The 22820-nt window shown below is 43.9% G+C and overlaps 1 protein-coding gene across 5 annotated transcripts in view; it reads left to right on the top strand.

Annotated features, from left to right (window-relative positions):
• The window catches only part of EEFSEC (eukaryotic elongation factor, selenocysteine-tRNA specific), a 348015-nt gene that overhangs the window by 142832 nt on the left and 182363 nt on the right, over positions 1-22820 (top strand). For 4 of the 5 annotated variants that reach the window (XM_077116355.1, XM_077116352.1, XM_077116354.1 and 1 more), the window contains exons 2-4: positions 9048-9144; positions 9432-9687; positions 11544-11708. In XM_077116355.1, coding sequence (XP_076972470.1) covers positions 9048-9144; positions 9432-9687; positions 11544-11708 — 518 coding nt within the window. The remainder of the gene's footprint in view (positions 1-9047; positions 9145-9431; positions 9688-11543; positions 11709-22820) is intronic. The other variant, XM_077116353.1, reaches the window with a different exon arrangement.

The following is a 22820-nucleotide window of genomic DNA, read 5'->3' on the forward strand; positions in this document are numbered from 1 at the left end:
AATGAGGAATATGTGGTCACCAAAATGCAAAGAGACCAAATAGGCGTTGAGCCTCTTTTTTGGTCATAGGAGGGGCCAGATGTAGCAACCTATCCTTCACCTTAGAAGGGATATCTCGACATGCCTCACACCACTAGACACCTGGAAATTTCACTGAGGTGGAAGACCCCTGTATTTTTTGTTGGATTTATCTCCCATCCTCTGATTTGCAAATGCCTTACCAGTAAGTCTAGAGTAGTTGCTACTTCTTGCTCACTAGGTCCAATCAACATGGTATCACCGATATAATGGACCATTGTGATGTCTTGTGGGAAGAAGAAACGACCAAGGTCCCTGCGGACAAGATTATGACATAGGGCTGGAGAGTTGATATACCCTGAGGTAGGACAGTATAAGTATATTGCTGACCTTGCCAGCTAAAAGCAATCTGTTTCTGGTGGTCCTTACTAACAGCTATTGAGAAAAAAGTACTTGTCAGATCAATAGCTGCATACCAAGTACCAGGGGATGTATTGGTTTGCTCAAGCAGTGATACCACATCCGGAATAGCAGCTGCAATTGGAGTTACCACCTGGTTGAGCTTATGATAATCCACTGTCATCCTCCAAGACCCATCTGTTTTCTGCACAGGCCAAATAGGAGAGTGCGCTGGTTTGAAAGGATATATGTCCCCTAGAAAAGCCATGTTTTAATCAAAATCCCATTTCATAAAGCCAGAATAATCCCTATTCAATACTATGTGTTTGAAACTAAAATTAGATCATCTCCCTGAAGATGTGATTTAAGCAAGTGTGGTTGTTAAGCTGATTTAGGTGACAACATGTCTGTGCCCATTTGGGTGGGTCTTGATAAGTTTATGAAGTCCTATAAAACAGGAAACATTTCGGAGAAAGGGGGATTCAGAGAGAGCAGAGCAGAATGACATAGCCATGAGAAGCAGAGTCCACCAGCCAGTGATCTTTGGAGAGGCATTTTGAAGAAGGAAAATGCCTCCTGGGGAGCTTCATGAAACAGGAAGCCAGGGGAAAAAGCTAGCAGATGATGCCATGCTTACCATGTGCCCTTTCAGATGAGAGAGGAACCCTGACTGTGTTCTCCATGTGCCTTTCCACTTGAGAAAGAAGCCCTGAACTTCATAGGCCTTCTTGAACCAAGGTATCCTTCCCTGGATGGATGCCTTTGATTGGACATTTCTATAGACTTGTTTTAAATGGGACATTTTCTTGGCCGTAGAACTGTAAACTAGCGACTTATTAAATTCCCTTTTTTAAAAGCCATTCTGTTTCTGGTATATTGCATTCCAGCAGCTAGCAAACTAGAACAGAGAGTTGAATGGGGATGTGGGGGGAATCAGCACCCCTGCATCCTTCAAGTCCTTAAGAGTGGCAGTAATCTCTGCAGTCCCTCCAAGAATCCGATATTGCTTCTGATTTACTATTTTGCTACGTAGGGACAGTTCTGGTGGCCTCCGCTTGACCTTCCCCACCATAATAGCCCTCACTGCAGAAGTTAGAGAGCCAATGTGGGGATTCTGCCACTTGCTCAGTATGTCTTTTCCAATTATACATTCTGGAATTGGGGGAGTAACTACAGAATGGGTCCGGGGGCCCACTGGACCCACTGTGAGATGGACCTAAGCTAAAACTCCATTGGTCACCTGGCCTCCGTAAGCCCCCACTCTGACTGGTGGACCACAGTGATGTTTTGGGTCACCTGGAATTAATGTCACTTCTGAACCAGTGTTTCCAGAAATAGCTGATCATTTTCTTTTCCCCAATGCACAGTTACCCTGATAAAAGGCCATCAGTCTCCTTGGGAAAGGCTTGGAGGAAGTTTAACAGTATAAATTTGTGGCAGTGTAAACAGGGTTCTCCCCCAAAGGGACCCAGCCTCCCCTTCATTCAAGGGGCTCTCGGTCTGTAAATTGTCTTAAGTCTGGAAATTGATTAAGGGATGGTGACTCTGTGTTTTTGTAATTCAGGTTAGACTTCTGTTCATTTGACCTAGAACTCTTTTGTTTATACAGCTTGAACAAGAATTTAGTAGACTTCCCATCTATTATGTTTCTTGGTACCCCATGATTTATTAGCCAATGCCACAGATCTCTGAGAGTCATATAATTTTGACTCCTTTGAGTTTGCTGTCTGTTATAATAGCCACATCTACCCTGTCATTGGCGATTAAGTGCTGCCACGTGGCTTCTGCCAGCTCAGGATCTGGTCATCCCCATTATGTTTAAGAATTCCAGCTCAGTGACAGCAGTTCCTACAGTAATATCTGACCTGCAGAGAACTTCAGGGATGATGGTGCTAGTCTCACAAATTTATTTCTCACTGTTCTGGTAAAAGTTGCATCCTCCAGACATTCCTGGGGTGTAAGAGCAGGCTTTGCATGATGAACCTACTCTAATATTCCAATCTCTGTAAGCATCTGGATCCCCTCATCTACATTATACCAGGGCAGTTCTAGAATTTCAACCTCAGGTAATCTTGGCCACTTTTTGATCCATGTTTCCACCACGCATCCAAACAAACTGTTAATACCTTTTCTAACCCCTCAAGCTATAACACTGAATGCAAAATCTCTGCTTAGTGGGCCCATATCAATAAATTCAGCCTGATCCAACCTTATATTCCTCCCACCATTATCCCACACCCTTAAAATCCATTGCCACACATATTCCCCTGATTTCTGTCTATATAAATTGGAAGACCCACACAGTTCTTTTGGAGTACAACGTACCTCCTCCTGTGTGATACTTTGTACCTCACCTTTAGGGGCCTGATGGGACTTTAGTCTAGCTATAGGTCTGGAAGAAATGAGGGGTGGTGGGGGTGGGTCATGAAAATAATAAGAAATATCTTCCAAGCCATTTGCTTCAGGGCCTTCATTTGCAGTTTCATCTGGTGAAACAGGATTGATCACTCTAGGCCTAATCCCTTCAGGAGGAGGTTGGGTGGCCAACTCCTCAAGGTAGGCTAAAGGTGGGGTGTCCTCAGGGCAGACTATTACAGGGTTATCTAGAGAAGACTCAGCATGACCTAGAGTTTCAACTTCACCCCCGACATCATTATCAATCCAGGTGTCACCATCCCATTTTTCAGAGTCCCACTCCTTTCCAATCAGTGCCCTCACTTTAACAGCAGACGCCATGCAACATTGAGATTTCAGTTTACATTTTAAAGTTGCTACTCTAACAATAAGATTCTGAGTCTGATTTTTAGAGATCTTAAGTCTATGGCCACAGGAAATAAGATTTTCCTTCAGGATACTCATAGAAACTTCTTCATCAGTCAGACGGTACTTAAGCTTCTTGTTTGAAGCCTTAAGCCCATCCCTTTCACTCCTTAATGTATCCAGTGTATCTAACAACAACCAGCCAACATCTCTATACCTCTTATTTCTACAAAGCTCCATAAAAGTGTCAAAGACATTATCCCCCAGAGCCTGGCTTCGTACAAGCGAAGCATTAGGAGAATCGTATGATGATATTTTGACTATCTCTTTTGGCAGCTCACTCCATGCATTGGGAATGTCATTCTGATTATGGGAATCAGAGTCCCTAGTGCCGTTGAGTCCAGAGTAGAAAACCATTCATAAAAACCCATTTTTAAAATTCTGTTTCTTAAGAAGCGCTCCTGATACCAAGTTGTATTAGTTAGGGTTCTCTAGAGAAACAGAATCAACAGGCAACACTCACAAATATGAAATTTATAAAAGTGTCTCATGTAACTGTGAAACACAGAGTCCAAAATCTGCAGGGCAGGCTGTAAAGCCCATGATTCCAGTGGAGGGTCTGGACGAACTCCACGGAAGAGGCTCACCGGCCAAAGCAGGAAGAGACCCTGTCTCTTCTGAATCCTCTTTAAGAGGCTTCCACTGATTAGATTAAACATCATTCATTGTGAAAGACACTCCCCTTGGCTGATTACAAATGGATTCAGCTGTGGATGCAGCTGAAGTGATCATGATTTAATTCTATGAAATGTTCTCATTGCAACAGACAGGCCAGCACTTGCCCAAGCAGACAAACAGGTACCACCGCTTGTCAAAGTTGACACATGAACCTGACCATAACAGTAGCACTGAGCTCCATCTTCTCCTCATGTGTTTTGGAAGACCAGTGGTGAAATGCAGCAGAGTAGTTGTCACCACTGGGGATTCAGGTCCATGGGTTTGGGAACTAGAGAAGAGAACTATGGGGTCCTCCTGTCCACCATTTTCTTCCACTTGACCCTTCAGCGGCCATTGAAAGCTCTCTGTGCCTTTACTTTTTAATTTTTTTTTTGCCAGTGGAGTACATGGTCTGGGAATTGAATCTGGGTCTCCCGCATGGAAGGTGAGCATTCTAGCCCTGAATCATCAGCTCTCTATGCCTTTACATGATGGTGGCAACCCCTCCCATTACTGCTTTGAGGGCTAAGTGGTGTATTTTATGTGAAAGCTTCTAGCACATGCCATGTACAGAGTGGGTGCTCAGTTGGTATTTGGTGAAAAAATGAATGGTCCTGAATGAAAATAGGAATGATGATGATTGTTCTTCCTACCTCAGAGGGTTGTTGTAAGTTACTTCTGTACTTTGAAAGTGAGAGCAAACCACAGTGACATTGGGTGCCATATTTATAGCCATCATTATCATTATCTTTTGTTGGTTTGGAACTAAAATTACTGGAGTGCAAATATTTTGTTAATGTGGTCAGAGGACTTACATATGCTATATTATTTGCCCTTTGAAGATCATCCACCTGCCATATTCTTCTGTGGATTTGAGGAGACACACCCCACCTCTGCTGCCTTCTAACCCAGGCTGGTGGAGCATGGTTCTCATTATGTTCTCAAGGCAAAGGTAAACAAGGACTTGGCTTTTAATCGCAGCCCCACTACTCGTTAGCTGTGTGACCTGGAGCAAGCTACAGGAGACTCCTCTGTAAATGAGAAAAGGGCTTATGACACCCACCCTACAGGATTGTGATGAGGGATTTAAATGCCCTGGCACTGTTGCTTGGCCTGTTGACACTTCACGAATGGTCCTATCTCTTCCCCTTATGCCCACTGTACTGACCACTGAACCTCATGCAAGAAAGCACTCGAGGTCAGCATTCAGATTCTGGGGAAGGTAAAGATAGCACTTAATGGAGGAAGCAGAGACCAGAACTGGGAAGAGTAGTGCAGAAGTATCTCCTGAAAACACAGTTGGTTAATTGGTTCAATGTTAAATGGCTTAGTAAGGAATTACAAATTAAAATGAGACATTTATTTTTAAAGCAAATGAAAAAACAGTTACCTAGATTTGACATATGTGCAATGACAAAGGCATCTCAAACATCTATCATGGTAGTGCAAAAGGTTGCAAACCTTTCAATGTGTGCTGTTTCTTTTTAATTGAGATAGAATTTAGATTCCATGAAATTCAGCCTATTAAAGTACTGAGTTGTGCAGCCATCACCACTATCTAATCCAAAACTTTTCATCACCCCAAAGAAAAACTCCGTGCCCATTAAACAATAACTCCCCATTCTCCCTTCCTGCCTGCTGGTCCTTGCTATCTGCTGATCTACTTTCTGTCTCTCTGCATCTTCCGTTCGTTTTTATGCCTGAGTAATATTCCAGTGTATAGTATACCACATTTTTAATCCATTCATCAGTTGATGGACATTTGGGTTGTTTCTCCTTTTTGGCTTTTATGAATAATGCTGCTATGACTAATCATGTACAGGTTTTTGTGAAAACTGGTTTTTAGTTCTCTTGGAAATATACCTAGGAGTGGAATTTTGGATTATAAGATAATTCTTGTTGAGGAACTGCTGAACTGTTTTCCATGGGAATCACTAGTTTACTTTTTGTCTCTCCATATTTGTCTTATGGACATTTCGTATAACTGGAATTGTATAATATGTTCATTTTGAGGTCATTTTTGTATGTGATGGGAAGTATGTCTCTGACTTCATTTTTTTTGCAGGTTGTTATCCAGTTGTCCTAACACCAATAGGGCAAGTCTGCTTAAGATGAATTCTCTCACTTTTTGTTTGTCTAGGAATCTTTTAATTTATCCTTCATTTTTGAAGTGTATTTTTTTGCTGGTTGACAGTCTTTCCTTTTCACCATGTTGAATATGCCATGCCACTGCCTTCTAGCTTCAGTGGTTTCTGCTGAGAAATCAGCTGTTAATCTTACTGAGGATCTCTGATGACCTGCTTCTCTCACTGTTCTTAAGACAATTTGACATTCACATCATGTATCTAGATGTGAATACCTGAGTTTCTTGTGCTTGGAGTTTGTTGAGTCTCTTGAATGTTTAGATGTGGGCTGTTGGTTTCATCAAATTTGAGAATTTCATGGTAATTATTTCTTCAAATATTCTTTTTGCCTCTGTCTTTTCTCTCCTTCTGAATCTCTTGTTGTGCATATGTTGTGTCCCACATTTTTCTGAGGTGGGGGTCATTCTTCATTCTTTTTTCTTTCTTTGCCTCAGAATGGATAATCTCAGTTACATATCTTCAGTTTGCTGATTTCTTTCTCCTTGTTTAAATCTGCTATAAAGCCCTACTTGTGAGTTTTTCTTTTTGGTTACTGTACTTTTTAACTCCAAAATTTCTACTTATTCTTTTTTGCATAGTTTATAACTCTTTTTAAATACTCTCTGTTCGGTGAGATATTATTCTCATACTTTCCTTTAGTTCCTTAGATGTGGTTTCCTTTAGTTCTTTGAAAATACTTAGAAGAGCTGATTTAAAGTGTTTGTTTTGCAAGTCCAACATCTGGGCTTACTCAGAGAGTTTTTAAGTTCTTTTTTCTTGTGTATGGACCATACTCTTGCTTCTTTGTGGATATCATAATTGAAAACTGTACATTCAAAGTACTATGATGTGACACATGAGAAAATCTTCCTCCTCCCCACAGTTTGTTGTAGTTGTTATTATTTGTTTGTTTGTTTAGTGACTTTTCTGAACTGTTTCTGTGAGGTCTGTATTATTTTTCTTGTTTGTTCACTAAGTCATTCAGTTAGAATAGTGGTCAGCTAGTGATTGAACAGAGATTTCCTTAAATACCTGAAACCAGTAAGTCTCCCAGTCCTTGCTGAGAGGCTCTTTTGTGCATGTCAAGGCATGTCTTCATCTGTCAGCCAGACAGTTGACAGTGCTGACTTAGTCTTCACTTCTTATTGTGTAGAGCCTCAAGGTCAGTAGAGGTGAGAGCTTAGGGCCTTTTCAGGTCTTTCCTGAGTATGTGCATAGTCCTGGGAATGTCTTCAACCTTACACATGTGTGTGGCCTACTAAATTCCCAGGAATATGTCAGAAAATTTCTGATCTCCTCTAGGGTCATCTCATTCCTCAGCTTTTCCTTTTAAGCTTTTTGGTCAGCCTGTTATTTATCCAAACTGTTATCTTCTGCTTTGGGCAGCCACAATGTTAAATAATTACCTTTGATTATATTCAGCATATGCCTCCAAAGAAGTTGTTTGCGCTGGCTGGAGCACCAACTCAGGTCAAATAAAGACAGCCTTGCAAATGGAGTCTTCTAGGGAACAACCAAAGACATCAAATAATGATAGTTCTTTGGAAACAGGCCTTGAAGGAGCTCCAACCCTGTCCTCCCCCCTCCAGTGGCTACCAGGCTGCTGGTTTTCATCGTACTTGTGGGCTGTTGGTTTTCCAGGCTTTTGTGGAGCCAGGGGAGAGTGGATGGCAATAGGGCAAGTTAAAAGTGTAATGAAACTCACTTGTTATTAACAAGAATTCAGTCTTTTTCTTTGAATAAACACTGGACAGATTGCTGCAAGCCTTGCTAATTTCCGCCGTCCTGAAAAAGTTGATTCTGACAACTTTTGCCAGTGTTACCATTGCTTTTAAGGAGGAGACGCTTTTCATATGCCTTTACTCTGCCATTTGTGTTAACCATTTAATGTGTGAGTATTAGATTTATGCCCTAGAGAAATTTACCCCAAAGCCAAGGCAAGAGGCAGTTATGCCCATCACTAGACTTTTCACGGTGTTACTTTTAATAGTGAAAAATTTGAAATGTTCTAAATGAGTAATATCATGGGGAAAGCCTGTAAATTATGGTTTGTCCACTCCCTGGACTATTTTGCAGCTATCAGAAGTGAAAGAGACTGGGGAGGAAGAGGTTGAGAGCCTCAGGTCTAGAGTCAGATGGGCTGGGCTTGAATAGGCTCCAAAGCTAAAAGCCAGTGACCCTGGAGCAAATTAGTTAGCCCCTTCATGTGTCAGTTTCTCATCTATAAAATGGGGACAACTCCATAGTGGTAGGAGGTTTAAATCAAAGTGTCAAGGTTACATATTTGGCCCAGCTAAGTGTTGTTATTGGTATCATTCAATAGAAAATTCTTTATTATATGGTGTCAAATAAACTAACAGAGTATGAAATTATATGCATACTTTAACCAAAATATGGAAAAATAATCCCTTGGCAACACATATAGAAAACAAGATTGTAAGAAAAATACACCACAAAATTTATGGAATTTTTCTTTTCTTGTTTCCATTTTTTTCCTAACTTTCACATGGTTTTTAAAAAATTGAAATGATAGATGTATAATCATAGGAAAATCTCAAAGAAGTAGGGGCTCTCCTGCTAGGATTTTGCATTGTCCAGGCAAGAATTCTCAAAATGACACATTAGGATTAAAGTACAGTTCCAGATGCACCTGCCAGGAATTTTTCGGTGACCAGTCCCTCCAGGGGGCTGCAGTGCATTTACTGATTTTCTTCAGTGGGGTCTTTCATTATTCAGAAACCTGGGGACCAGGGGCCACTGCTGCCTCCTCGGGGAGGGCTCCAAAGGAGGCATTTAAAATTTGGGAAAGCACTTCTTAATTCTGTTGTGCAGTGCAAGTCAGTTCTCTTTGGGGCTGCCATTTCCTCATCTGCAAAATAAAGTGAGGTTATGCTCTCTTCCTGCAGTGTCGTCTTCAGTGGGTGAATGAAACACGAGAGGGCTTGGTAATCTGCCACACATTCCAGAGACGTTCTTTGTGTCCGTGCTGACTATCATTTAATTGTGATGGCCCTCATTTTTCCATTGCAGGTTTCGAGGAGCACCGATCATATCTGTGGCTGCCAAGCCTGGGGGACCAGAGGCCCCTGAAACAGAAGCTCCACAGGGCATCCCAGAGCTTATTGAGGTACTGCAGGCTTGAACTCAGGTTACCTGTTGGCCCCAGACCCGCTCAGTCAGGTCCCTATTTGATGTACTCTGCCCTGAGAGAGAGACTAGCAAGAATACTTTGAGTTGGGCCCATTAGCCTCTATCCTCCACATCTTAGTACACCCTCTTCTACCTCTCTACAAAAAATAAACCCAGAGAACCCGGAAAGACACGAGGCCCCCAAGAAGACTAATTCACCCTGTATCCCAGGCTCTGCAGAACTCTTTACATCCCTTCTGTATCTTTTGTTCTTCACCTTGTCAGACACCTCCACTCAGGCAAGCAACTCCTGCCAGTCTTGGCCTTTGGAGCATTCATTCCATTCCTTCCGACTGTGGCAAGTCCCTCCAAAAGCCCTGCCTTGGGCTCAGAGCCAGCGAACAAGAGCAGCACAGCCCACATCCTTGCAGCCCCCAGCTGCCAGAGTGCCTGTGAAGGAGGGGGAACTCATCATCTTCCAGAATCGTGGACTTGTTTCCTGGGCCATTCTTCCATATTTGGTAGTAGGGGACAGAGAGAGGTAACCCAGTTATTAAGCAGGTGCCCTGCGGTAGCTAGCAGGAAGGCTCTAATGATGACATCAGGGAGAATGGGGATGACCGAGCTCAGATGTAGCTCAGGAAGGTGTAAGGGCCAAGTCCATTGACTCTGGAGCTGGACCACTGGGCTCAAATCCTGGTTCCACCAATAGCTCTCTGCAACTTGAGGCAAATGATTTAATCTTTCTTGCCTCCCAGTCCTTATCCACGAAGTAGAGAAGATAGCAGTAGCATGTCCTTCATAGAGTGGTGGTGAGTGTTAAATGAGATAACATGCGCCATGCACTGGGATTAGGCTCTGTCAGTGCCCACTGTGGTGATGATGGCACCTGCTGCATACCAGGCTCTGGACTGAGTCCTTTGCATATGTGATTGTTAGCATTCATGAAAGCCCTGGGCAGCTTCAATAATCCCTCACCATTTACCAAGGAAGGATCTGAGAGTTGCATAGCCAGTCTTACGACCCCACAGAAGTCCAACCTAGGTTGGTTGTTGGGGTCTACACTGTTGTCCTTGTGTACCTAGATCCCCAAAGCCAAGCTTTTGGGCTGATGGAGGACATGGCCACCATGTCTAGGATTGACATTTCACCACTCTTGCTCCCTCAGCTACACAATCATTTTCTGTGGGAGGCTTTTATTACTTTTGTATTAGCTCCAGAGAGCGTTGGTCTGGAAGCATGGGGCAGTTTCTGTTAAAGCAAAATTCACCAAAAGTCTGCTGTGAAAGATGGTGTATTCCTTTAAGAAGTCTCCACATAGATCCAGGCCAAAGCCTCTCTTGAGTCTCTAGTCCTGTTTTTGAAGAATTGTTATCACAAGACCAAGAGTTTGGAACATTCACTACCGAATACTTTTTTGACAGCCTCTTCCCTTAGGAAATCAGAAATTAGCAAAATAAAAGAAATAATGCAGTTTTCATTTTCATTTGTTTACTGGTAATTAGCTCTGACAACATCTCTGCACACATAGAAGGAATAAGGAAAATTGGCTTGTTGAGACTGAAAGCAGATGGAAAGAGAAAAGGCAAAGCTGAACAGCAGACTGGGAGGGAAGGGTGTGCTGGCCCTCTTGCAGAGGTGAGGCCAGCCCTCTATCTCTGCTAGGGCTTGGAGAAATGATGCCTGGGTGTCCTGGCAGGGAAGAGGGGCTCCATCTCACTCTCCATGCCCTTTGTCCTGAAGTCCCCAGGCCCTGGCCTGCCCACACCAACACAGGCAGCTGCCCCTTTGAGCCCCTCCCCTTCCTCTCCCTGTACTGCCTTTGTTTTATTCCTCTCTTCACTTGTCATCCTCTCAGGCACAATGCCAGCTGCTGGAGACACTTGGAAGCACTCACAGCCCTAGTAGGGAGACAGATAAACAGATGATAGGGCAGGGTGATGCAGACACACACAAAGGCCAGAAAAGTCTTTGCAGAGAAGGTGATGCCAGAGGTGAGGGAGGAGTCTGAGGTGACTGGGTGAAGAGAGCAGTTCTAGGTGGAGATAGGTGACATTTCAGGAACTTCCAGTGGACATAGCCTGGTGTGAGATAGGAAATGATGAGAGAAGAGGCCTGTACACTGGATGACAAAGCATCTTCTGTCCTGGAGACCTCAATAGGCTAGTGCAGCAGGTGTGACCAAAGTGCCCTTTAGCAATCTGCCTCTGCTGCAGCCTGGAGACCATCTGATAGCAGGGGGCTAGGCAAGTCTCCTCCACCTTTTTCTTCCTCCCCAGCAGGAGGAGCTGGGGGCCTGAGTTGTCCACCTTTGCCCTCTCACCCTGCCCCATCTGATCCTGTGAACCTGATGGGATGTGTCCCCAGTGGGTGTTGCCACCAGCTTCTCTTTTCTAGCTCCTGACATCCCAGATCCCTATCCCAGCGAGAGACCCTTCGGGCCCGTTCCTCATGGCTGTGGACCACTGTTTCTCCATCAAAGGCCAGGGCACTGTGATGACAGGGACCATCCTTTCAGGCTCCATTGGCCTCGGCGACAGCGTGGAGATTCCTGCCCTCAAGGTCAGTCCTGCTGTGTCCTTCCTAGTGGCTTTTCTCTCTCTAGTAGCAAGAAGGGGTGTGGCCCCTTTGCCTCTTCAGTGGCTGCTGCTGCCACTTGCTCTATACCCTCCCGTTTCTCCTGTTATCTTCCTTTTCTTTTTTTTTTATTAATTAACGGAAAAAAAGAAATTAACCCAACATTTAGAAATCATACCATTCTACATATGCAATCAGTAATTCTTAACATCATCACATAGATGCATGATCATCGTTTCTTAGTACATTTGCATCGGTTTAGAAGAACTAGCAACACAACAGAAAAAGATATAGAATGTTAATATAGAGAAAAAAATAAAAGGAATAATAATAGTAAAAAAACAAAAAAAACCTATAGTTCAGATGCAGCTTCATTCAGTGTTTTAACATGATTACTTTACAATTAGGTGTTATTGTGCTGACCATTTTTGAGTTTTTGTATCTAGTCCTGTTGCACAGTCTGTATCCCTTCAGCTCCAATTACCCATTATCTTACCCTGTTTCTAACTCCTGCTGGACTCTGTTACCAGTGACATATTCCAAGTTTATTCTCGAATGTCGGTTCACATCAGTGGGACCATACAGTATTTGTCCTTTAGTTTTTGGCTAGATTCACTCAGCATAATGTTCTCTAGGTCCATCCATGTTATTACATGCTTCATAAGTTTATCCTGTCTTAAAGCTGCATAATATTCCATCGTATGTATATACCACAGTTTGTTTGGCCACTCTTCTGTTGATGGACATTTTGGCTGTTTCCATCTCTTTGCAATTGTAAACAACGCTGCTGTAAATATTGGTGTGCAAATGTCTGTTTGTGTCTTTGCCCTTAATCCTTTGAGTAGATACCTAGCAATGGTATTGCTGGGTCGTATGGCAATTCTATATTCAGCTTCTTGAGGAACCGCCAAACTGCCTTCCACAGTGGTTGCACCATTTGACATTCCCACCAACAGTGGATAAGTGTGCCTCTTTCTCCGCATCCTCTCCAGCACTTGTCATTTTCTGTTTTGTTGATAATGGCCATTCTGGTGGGTGTGAGATGATATCTCATTGTGGTTTTGATTTGCATTTCTCTAATGGCCAGGGACATTGAGCATCTCTTCATGTGCCTTTTGGCCATTTGTATTTCCTCTTCTGATAGGTGTCTGTTCAAGTCTTTTTCCCATTTTGTAATTGGGTTGGCTGTCTTTTTGTTGTTGTTGAGTTGAACAATCTCTTTATAAATTCTGGATACTAGACCTTTATCTGATATGTCATTTCCAAATATTGTCTCCCATTGTGTAGGCTGTCTTTCTACTTTCTTGATGAAGTTCTTTGATGCACAAAAGTGTTTAATTTTGAGGAGGTCCCATTCATTTATTTCCTTCTTCAGTGCTCTTGCTTTAGGTTTAAGGTCCATAAAACCGCCTCCAATTGTAAGTTTCATAAGATATCTCCCTACATTTTCCTCTAACTGTTTTATGGTCTTAGACCTAATGTTTAGATCTTTGATCCATTTTGAGTTAACTTTTGTATAGGGTGTGAGATATGGGTCTTCTTTCATTCTTTTGCATATGGATATCCAGTTCTCTAGGCACCATTTATTGAAGAGACTGTTCTGTCCCAGGTGAGTTGGCTTGACTGCCTTATCAAAGATCAAATGTCCATAGATGAGAGGGTCTATATCTGAGCACTCTGTTTGATTCCATTGGTCGATATATCTATCTTTATGCCAATACCATGCTGTTTTGACCACTGTGGCTTCATAATATGCCTTAAAGTCAGGCAGCGCGAGACCTCCAGCTTTGTTTTTTTTCCTCAAGATGTTTTTAGCAATTCGGGGCACCCTGCCCTTCCAGATAAATTTGCTTATTGGTTTTTCTATTTCTGAAAAATAAGTTGTTGGGATTTTGATTGGTATTGCATTGAATCTGTATCAATTTAGGTAGGATTGACATCTTAACTATATTTAGTCTTCCAATCCATGAACACGGTATGCCCTTCCATCTATTTAGGTCTTCTGTGATTTCTTTTAACAGTTTTTTGTAGTTTTCTTTATATAGGTTTTTTGTCTCTTTAGTTAAATTTATTCCTAGGTATTTTATTCTTTTAGTTGCAATTGTAAATGGGATTTGTTTCTTGATTTCCCCCTCCGCTTGTTCATTGCTAGTGTATAGAAATGCTACAGATTTTTGAATGTTGATCTTGTAACCTGCTACTTTGCTGTACTCATTTATTAGCTCTAGTAGTTTTGTTGTGGATTTTTCCGGGTTTTCGACGTATAGTATCATATCATCTGCAAACAGTGATAGTTTTACTTCTTCCTTTCCAATTTTGATGCCTTGTATTTCCTTTTCTTGTCTAATTGCTCTGGCTAGAACCTCCAACACAATGTTGAATAATAGTGGTGATAGTGGACATCCTTGTCTTGTTCCTGATCTTAGGGGGAAAGTTTTCAATTTTTCTCCATTGAAGATGATATTAGCTGTGGGTTTTTCATATATTCCCTCTATCATTTTAAGGAAGTTCGCTTGTATTCCTATCTTTTGAAGTGTTTTCAACAGGAAAGGATGTTGAATCTTGTCAAATGCCTTTCTCTGCATCAATTGAGATGATCATGTGATTTTTCTGCTTTGATTAGTTGATATGGTGTATTACATTAATTGATTTTCTTATGTTGAACCATCATTGCATACCTGGGATGAATCCTAGTTGGTCATGATGTATAATTCTTTTAATGTGTTGTGGGATACGATTTGCTAGAATTTTATTGAGGATTTTTGCATCTATATTCATTAGAGAGATTGGTCTGTAGTTTTCTTTTTTTGTAATATCTTTGCCTGGTTTTGGTATGAGGGTGATGTTGGCTTCATAGAATGAATTAGGTAGTTTTCCCTCCACTCCGATTTTTTTGAAGAGTTTGAGGAGAGTTGGTACTAATTCTTTCTGGAATGTTTGATAGAATTCAGATGTGAAGCTGTCTGGTCCTGGACTTTTCTTTTTAGGAAGTTTTTGAATGACTAATTCAATTTCTTTACTTGTGATTGGTTTGTTGAGGTCATCTATTTCTTCTTGAGTCGAAGTTGGTTGTTCATGTCTTTTCAGGAACCCGTCCATTTCATCTAAATTGTTGTATTTATTAGCGTAAAGTTGTTCATAGTATCCTGTTATTACCTCCTTTATTTCTGTGAGGTCAGTAGTTATGTCTCCTCTTTCATTTCTGATCTTATTTATTTGCATCCTCTCTCTTCTTCTTTTTGTCAATCTTGCTAAGGGCCCATCAATCTTATTGATTTTCTCATAGAACCAACTTCTGGTCTTATTGATTTTCTCTATTGTTTTCATGTTTTCAATTTCATTTATTTCTGCTCTAATCTTTGCTATTTTTTTCCTTTTGCTTGCTTTGGGATTTGTTTGCTGTTCTTTCTCCAGTTCTTCCTAGTGGACAGTTGATTCCTGCATTTTTGCCTTTTCTTCTTTTCTGATATATGCATTTAGGGCAATAAATTTCCCTCTTAGCACTGCCTTGCTGCGTCGCATAAGTTTTGATATGTTGTGTTTTCATTTTCATTCACCTCGAGGTATTTACTAATTTCTCCTGCAATTTCTTCTTTGACCCACTTGTTGTTTAAGAGTTTGTTTTTGAGCCTCCACATATTTGTGAATTTTCTGGCACTCCGCCTATTATTGATTTCCAGCTTCATTCCTTTACGATCCGAGAAAGTGTTGTGTATGATTTCAATCTTTTTAAATTTGTTAAGACTTGCTTTGTGACCCAGCATATGGTCTGTCTTTGAGAATGATCCATGAGCACTTGAGAAAAAGGTGTATCCTGCTGTTGTGGGATGTAATGTCCTATAAATGTCTGTTAAGTCTAGCTCATTTATAGTAATATTCAGATTCTCTATTTCTTTATTGATCCTCTGTCTAGATGTTCTGTCCATTGATGAGAGTGGGGAATTGAAGTCTCCAACTATTATGGTATTTGTGTCTATTTCCCTTTTCAGTGTTTGCAGTGTATTCCTCACGTATTTTGGGGCATTCTGGTTCGGTGCGTAAATATTTATGATTGTTATGTCCTCTTGTTTAATTGTTCCTTTTATTAGTATATAGTGTCCTTCTTTGTCTCTTTTAACTGTTTTACATTTGAAGTCTAAGTTGTTGGATATTAGTATAGCCACTCCTGCTCTTTTCTGGTTGTTATTTGCATGAAATATCTTTTCCCAACCTTTCACTTTCAACCTATGTTTATCTTTGGGTCTAAGATGTGTTTCCTGCAGACAGCATATAGAAGGATCCTGTTTTTTAATCCATTCTGCCAGTCTATGTCTTTTGATTGGGGAATTCAGTCCATTAACATTTAGTGTTATTACTGTTTGGATAATATTTTCCTCTACCATTTTGCCTTTTGTATTATATGTATCATATCTGACTTTCCTTCTTTCTACACTCTTCTCCATACCTCTCTCTTCTGTCTTTTTGTATCTGACTCTAGTGCTCCCTTTAGTATTTCTTGCAGAACTGGTCTCTTGGTCACAAATTCTCTCAGTGACTTTTTGTCTGAGAATGTTTTAATTTCTCCCTCATTTTTGAAGGACAATTTTGCTGGATATAGGAGTCTTGGTTGGCAGTTTTTCTCTTTTCGTAATTTAAATATATCATCCCACTGTCTTCTAGCTTCCATGGTTTCTGCTGAGAAATTTACACATAGTCTTATTGGGTTTCCCTTGTATGTGATGGATTGTTTTTCTCTTGCTGCTTTCAAGATCCTCTCTTTCTCTTTGACCTCTGACATTCTAACTAGTAAGTGTCTTGGAGAACGCCTATTTGGGTCTAATCTCTTTGGCGTGCGCTGCACTTCTTGGATCTGTAATTTTAGGTCTTTCATAAGAGTTGGGAAATTTTCAGTGATAATTTCTTCCATTAGTTTTTCTCCTCCTTTTCCCTTCTCTTCTCCTTCTGGGACACCCACAACACGTATATTTGTGCGGTTCATATTGTCCTTGAGTTCCCTGATACCCTGTTCAAATTTTTCCATTCTTTTCCCGATAGTTTCTGTTTCTTTTTGGAATTAAGATGTTCCATCCTCCAAATCACTAATTCTATCTTCTGTCTCTTTAAATCTATCATTGTAGGTATCCATTGTTTTTTCCATCTTTTCTACTTTATCCTTCACTTCCATAAGCTCTGTGATTTGTTTTTTCAGTTTTTCTATTTCTTCTTTTTGTTCAGCCCATGTCTTCTTCATGTCCTCCCTCAATTTATCGATTTCGTTTTTGAAGAGGTTTTCGATTTGTGTTCGTATATTCAGCATTAGTTGTCTCAGCTCCTGTATCTCATTTGAACTATTGGTTTGTTCCTTTGACTGGGCCATATTTTCAGTTTTCTGAGCGTGATCCGTTATCTTCTGCTGGCGTCTGGGCATTTAGTCAGATTTCCCTGGGTGTTGGACCCAACAGGTTGAAAGATTTTTCTGTGAAGTCTCTGGGTTCTGTTTTTCTTATCCTGCCCAGTAGGTGACGCTTGTGGCACACGTTTGTCTGCGGGTCCCACCAGTAAAAGGTGGTGTGGGTCCTTTAACTTTGGAAAACTCTCGCCGTGGGGGAGGTTCGCCAGCCAAAGCGGCTTGGAAGAGTGCCAGCCAGCCCAGGGGTCCGAACGCGGGGAGGGTCGCCGGCCGCCGCAGCCCGGGAGAGCGCCCGTCCGAATTTCCTGGTTGGCCGGGGGTGCCAAGCGTGGCGGGAGGGCGCCAGCCGCCCGCGGCCCGGGAGAGTGCACCATTCCCAGCTGGACCGGGGAGTCACGTGTTTGGAAGGGACTCCCCCGGTCACCGTTCTCCGAGGCCTGGGGATTTCCGATCCAATTCTCTCAGTTTGTCCGGGGGGCCGCGCCAGCCTCCGCGGCTTAAGGGGACTGCCTGCCCCATTCTGCCATCTGGCACGGGAAGGAGGAGGGGAGGGACTCCGGCCGCTTGCCGCCCCACCTGGGGAAGGCCACGCCCCTCGGCGATCTCACCGGAGCGGGTTCTCCCAGCCAGTCAACCGTTCCAGGATGGGGTATGCTGTCTTTTTGATCTCTGTTGTGGTTCCGGGAACTGTTATGTATCGTTTCTACTCCCCTAGTAGCTGTTCTGGAGGAGGAAAAGTGAGGATGGCAAGGCTGTTGAGGACGGTGGCGGAGGAGCCGGTGAAGGCGGAAGAGGGCACGGTGGTGGTTGGAGAGCCGCTGGAGGAGGAGGAGAAAGGGAAGGATAAGATGGCGGATGGAGCGCCGCCGGAGCAGAAGGGGAAAGAGAAGGGCAAAATGGCGGCGGGAGTACCGCCGGCGGAGAAAGAGGAAGCGGAGGGCTAGATGGCGGCGGGAGCGCCGGCGGAGGAAGAGGAGGGCTATATGACGGTGGGAGCGCCGGCGGAGAAAGAGGAAGAGGAGAGCTAGATGGCAGCGGGAGCGCCGGCGGAGAAAGGGGAAGAGGAGGGCTAGATTGCGGCGGGAGCGCCGGCGGAGAAGGGGGAAGAGGAGGACTAGATTGCAGTGGAAGTGCCGCCGGTGGAGAAAGAGGAAGAGGAGGGCTAGATGGCGGCGGGAGCGCCACCGGCGGAGAAAGAGCTGTTATCTTCCTCTTGAACTGCCCTGCCTGGCACCACATTCCCCTGACCTCAGACTTTAGAACTCCCACCTTTCCTAATTATTGCAACATCACCCAGTTTGGGGAGTCCAGAGATGTACCTGAGGTGTGCTGTGACAAGCCTCCCCAGTAGATGTTCCTTATTGATAAAGAGCCTCCCCAAGTCTCTGGGTCTCCCCTGTAGCCCTCTGGATAATAATCCCCTTCCTCCACTGGCCATTGGAAGTCCTTGTTTGAAGGTCCTTAGTCCTGGAAAACAGACCATTTAAACTAATCCGCTTTAAGCCAGGGACTAAAAGTGCAAAATAAAGTTCCAAATGATTAAACTAAACTAAACTTATATTTAACAAAAGATTATAATTGTGACTGTGCTAATTCATTCCTTCCAGTCTTTGTGCCCCCACCCGTGGGGACTACCATGATAGTACCCCTCCCGCCCTGGAAGCAGACATGTTCCAGCCTGGGAGAGGAGCAGGATATAGGAAACAGGTGTCAGTAGAGGACTCTGTGGAGTGGGCTTCAATAGGGAGCATTTGGAGCTCTAGAGAGGGAAGAAGGTGTTTGAAACAGAACCAGTGGTTGCAGTCCTAGGCCCAGGGGCCCTGGGCAGGGCAGAGGCAGTGCTTGTCCACCATTTATCAGGTAGAGGTGATCTGATGCCTTCGCCCTCCCTCTTCCTCATGAAGGTGGGACTTGCCTAACAGGCCCCCCAATTACTGACCTATAGTGCTTGGGCTCTTAGGAGGTACTTGGCAGATATAAATATATTTCTCTTGCTTTGGTGTACCCATTCTCTCCTCTTCTACTTCTCAGCCCTCCCAGTGTCTCTAGCTACTGTACGAGCTAGGACAGCAAGGTGATGTGGTGGCAGGGACTGTAGTCAGAGAAAGCCTTCAGTCCTTTGTGATTTTATGTGGGTCCCTGTGCCCTTCTCAGTGCTGGCTTTCTCAAGAACTCACAAGTCTCTGCTCCCCACTCAAGCTGCTGTGAGGGTCACCTGCCTGAGGGCACATGGTCATGAAAGGGCTCTGTGGGTGATTGCTTGAGTCAGAATGATCACACGCTGATAGCTAGCTGTGCTCCTTCCTTCCTTTCCTGTCAGTTCCCATCAGACAGGTGAACAAACAAACCTGGGCTCAAGGATGCTGAGGGACAGCAGCAGAGCCAGGGACTGACTGCATGGACCAACTCCATGGACCACACCCTGCTTGCTGTACCACCCTACCTCTGGGACCCCAGAGGAGATGTGAGTTGGTGGTATTTCCCTCTTCTCCTGGGGCAGAAAACACTGGCCTCCAGAGCAGCTTTGAGAGCCTTTCCCAGACCTTGGTGTCAAAAGCACAGTTCAAAAGAAGTCGAGATTCAGAAGGCCCTCCACCCTCCACTAACCCAAACTGGCAGCCAGTGCCTAAAGGGTGTTGGGGACATTGCCGGTCAGGGGCCCTTCTCCCAATCAGCTCCATCCCTCTCAGATTTCATGAATAGGCTTGGACATGTTTGACCGCTCGAACCCCCTCAGAGGCTGAGGCTTGGCCATTCCAAATAAACAGGCACGTTCCCCTTCTGGCCTGGGCTGGCCTGCTGTAGTCCTGATGCCTCCTGCCCACCTCTCTCCCCAGCTGGGGCTAATTAGCCGAGTATGGAAATGTTGGGGAACAGACCCTAGAATGGTTTATGCTCCAAACATCCTGAGGCCTGCCAGCCTTCTCACACTGCTCCCTTGATCCTCTGTGGGAAACCTCTCTGGTCAGATTCTGATCTTGTGATCTCAGGCTGCAGCCATTTCTCGTGGTGATTGGCTGTCAGGGTTGTAACTTCAGGAACTGTCAAAGCCGTAGACCCTAGAAAAAGAACTCAGGTGAGGGGTTCAGAGAAACCCAGTCTGGCATCTCAGCTCTGTGCCCACCAGCAACTTCCCAACCACTCTGGGTTTCATTAATTAAGCAAACACTTTGAACAACGCCTGTGAGCTTGGTTCTGTCCTTGGCCCTCTGGTGGGTGGGGTGGTGGTATGGTGAGGACGAGGGTAATGTGGGCAAGCTCCTGGCTGGGAGGCACAGAAGAAGTTTTATTGGATGCCGCTGTCATCTTTATCATTACCAATCTTATTTTTATGTGGAATATTTATTTTGGGTTCCAGAAGTAGAAAGTGACAAGACACTGTCCTGGTTGTGAGGATGTAGTTCTTTAGTTCTTTCCAGGGCCACTAAATGAGTTATCGAGGTGGAAATGTGTTTTGTAATCCCCCAGTGATCCAACATGAATCCAAGTCTCTATTCTAATAATGATGACAAGCCTTGTTAGATATGTTTGGCTGTCTGTTTATTTGATAAAACTTTAAGAGAAAGGATCAGAATTTGATATAATGCTCTCCACATTGAGCCCATGTTCAGATTTATTTACCTCTTCATGAAAGGAAAAAAGCAACCTAGAAAGGGGAAAGAGCTTAAGTACTGCTAGGTGGTGTTACTTTTACCTTTGCCTCTGCTCTGCTCTTGTAAGTTAATCATAAGGACAAGATAAAACTGTGACATCTGGAGAGAATCTCTTTTTTTGCGCAAATGAGCTCACAGACATGACGCTTGCTGCTCTGTCTTTCCCTCCTTCAAGAACTCTCCACCTCTTACAGTTCCCCCCACACAGCAAGTTTCTAACCAAGGAGCTTTGCATGGGCTATTTCCCCTACCTGGACTGGGTTCTCTCTTCCTGTGAATTCCTTTGCACCTTCCAAACCGAGCTCAGGTTTCACCTCCTTTTGGATAAAATTCCTCTCTACCCTAGCTCTGGGCTGCCTCTGACCCAATGCATGCTCTGGGTTTGCACTTAAACCACCCTCTTCTACTGTGTTTGTCTTTATGCCTGCCTGTCTTATGACACCAGGGTCCTTGAGGGCTGAGACTGTATCTTATCATCTCTGTGTTCTCAGCACTTATCCTACAGCTTGGTCCAGAGTAGGCCCCCAGAAAATATTTGGTGAGTGAAATAGTAGGAAAAAATCCAATAAAGCAAATGTATGATTTATTTTTAAAGAAGATTTTGATTTGAAAGTGATTGATCAATGCCTGAGAGGGCTGTATTTAGTGTGGTGGCCCCCCTGGGCACAGATGTAGAAACTCTTAGCTGAGCAGTGAGCTGCTTCCTGTTCTGGCTGTGTCCCCTCCTCCAGGCCTGTATCTTGATGACTTCATCAACAAACAGCTGTGGAGATGCTCCTGCCTCAAAATGCTGGCTCACTTTCAGATAAACAATTGTAAATCAGGTGCCCAGGAGTATAGAGCTGGCTGCCCGAACTCAAGGCCAAGCTCCCCTGCCTCTGTGTTGTTCATCTAGACAATGTATGGAGTGATCTTTATCTCTAACTATTTCCTGTTTCAGAAGATAGCCAGTACTTGTATGTTTCCTGTGTAAAAGGAAGGCAGGTTTTTGTGAATTCAGTGTTTTCATGGTGGTTGAGTTTTTGCCAGTTGAAACACCCAGGTGTCTGCCTTCTACCTGCATGGACCATCTGCCAGAGGCATGGGGTTGGGCTTCTTCCTGGTGCTGGTGGAGCTGTCAGAGCCATGTAGTCTGGGGTGCTTGAGCAGAGAGAGAAAGGGGAGGGGAGAAAGGAGCAGAGGAGATGGTGGGAGGTCGGAGCAGAGGAGGAGGGAGGTGCTCTATGGCCCTTTGAGCTGATCAGTCCTGCCCTGGTGTTTTACTTCCAATGGGCCTGTCCAATCAGGCCCTTCCCGGCCAGCCCTGTGGCCATTGGCTCCCCTTGGGATGGGATCACAATCCCTGACGTCCCACTCCACATTCTGCTGCCAGCTGCAGCCTGGCTGACAGGGGGACTTTGTCTGAATCACTCTCCCAAATAAATCCTTCAGTGAATCAACTATAGGATACAGTTGAAAGCACTTTGCACAATCTCTTCTCTACTCCCCTTTACAACCTCAGTTTCTTATCCTAGAGCCATGCCAGGTCACTTACCTCACTTGGGGCCTCTCACAGAGTTAGGCAGGACACCTATTGCCAGTAACAGAAACCCACCTCAACTTGGCTGAAATGTCAGAGATTTTTTTTGGCTTGGGTCACTAGAAAGACTAGAGCAGTCACATCATCAGGACCTGATGCTTCTCTCCAGATCTACCTCTGTTGTGTTCTGTGTTGGCTTACCTCTGAGGAGGGTTGTCCCCAGCAGCTTGGGCCTTCCATTTCCTCACCTTCCAGTCCATGCCTGTGGGGCTTACTGCAGTTAGCTCCCCACTATCCTCCCATCCAAGAGAAACGATCCGTTCAGTTGGAGTCCCCTTTCCCCACCTGGAAATGGCTGCCCAGTTCTCGCCAATGAGATGTGTGGGGAAGTCTCCTGGAGGTTTGAGGAAATGATGCCCTGCTTCTAAGAAATCAACCCAGGAGAAAAACACCTTGTGAAATGATTGGACATGAGAGCAACAAGCAGCCATCTTGTTACCAGCCTGAGAGTGAGGCAAACATGGAGAAGAGGGCAG

Source organism: Tamandua tetradactyla, chromosome 9 (assembly GCF_023851605.1).
Source record: "Tamandua tetradactyla isolate mTamTet1 chromosome 9, mTamTet1.pri, whole genome shotgun sequence".
Taxonomy (NCBI): Eukaryota; Metazoa; Chordata; class Mammalia; order Pilosa; family Myrmecophagidae; genus Tamandua; species Tamandua tetradactyla.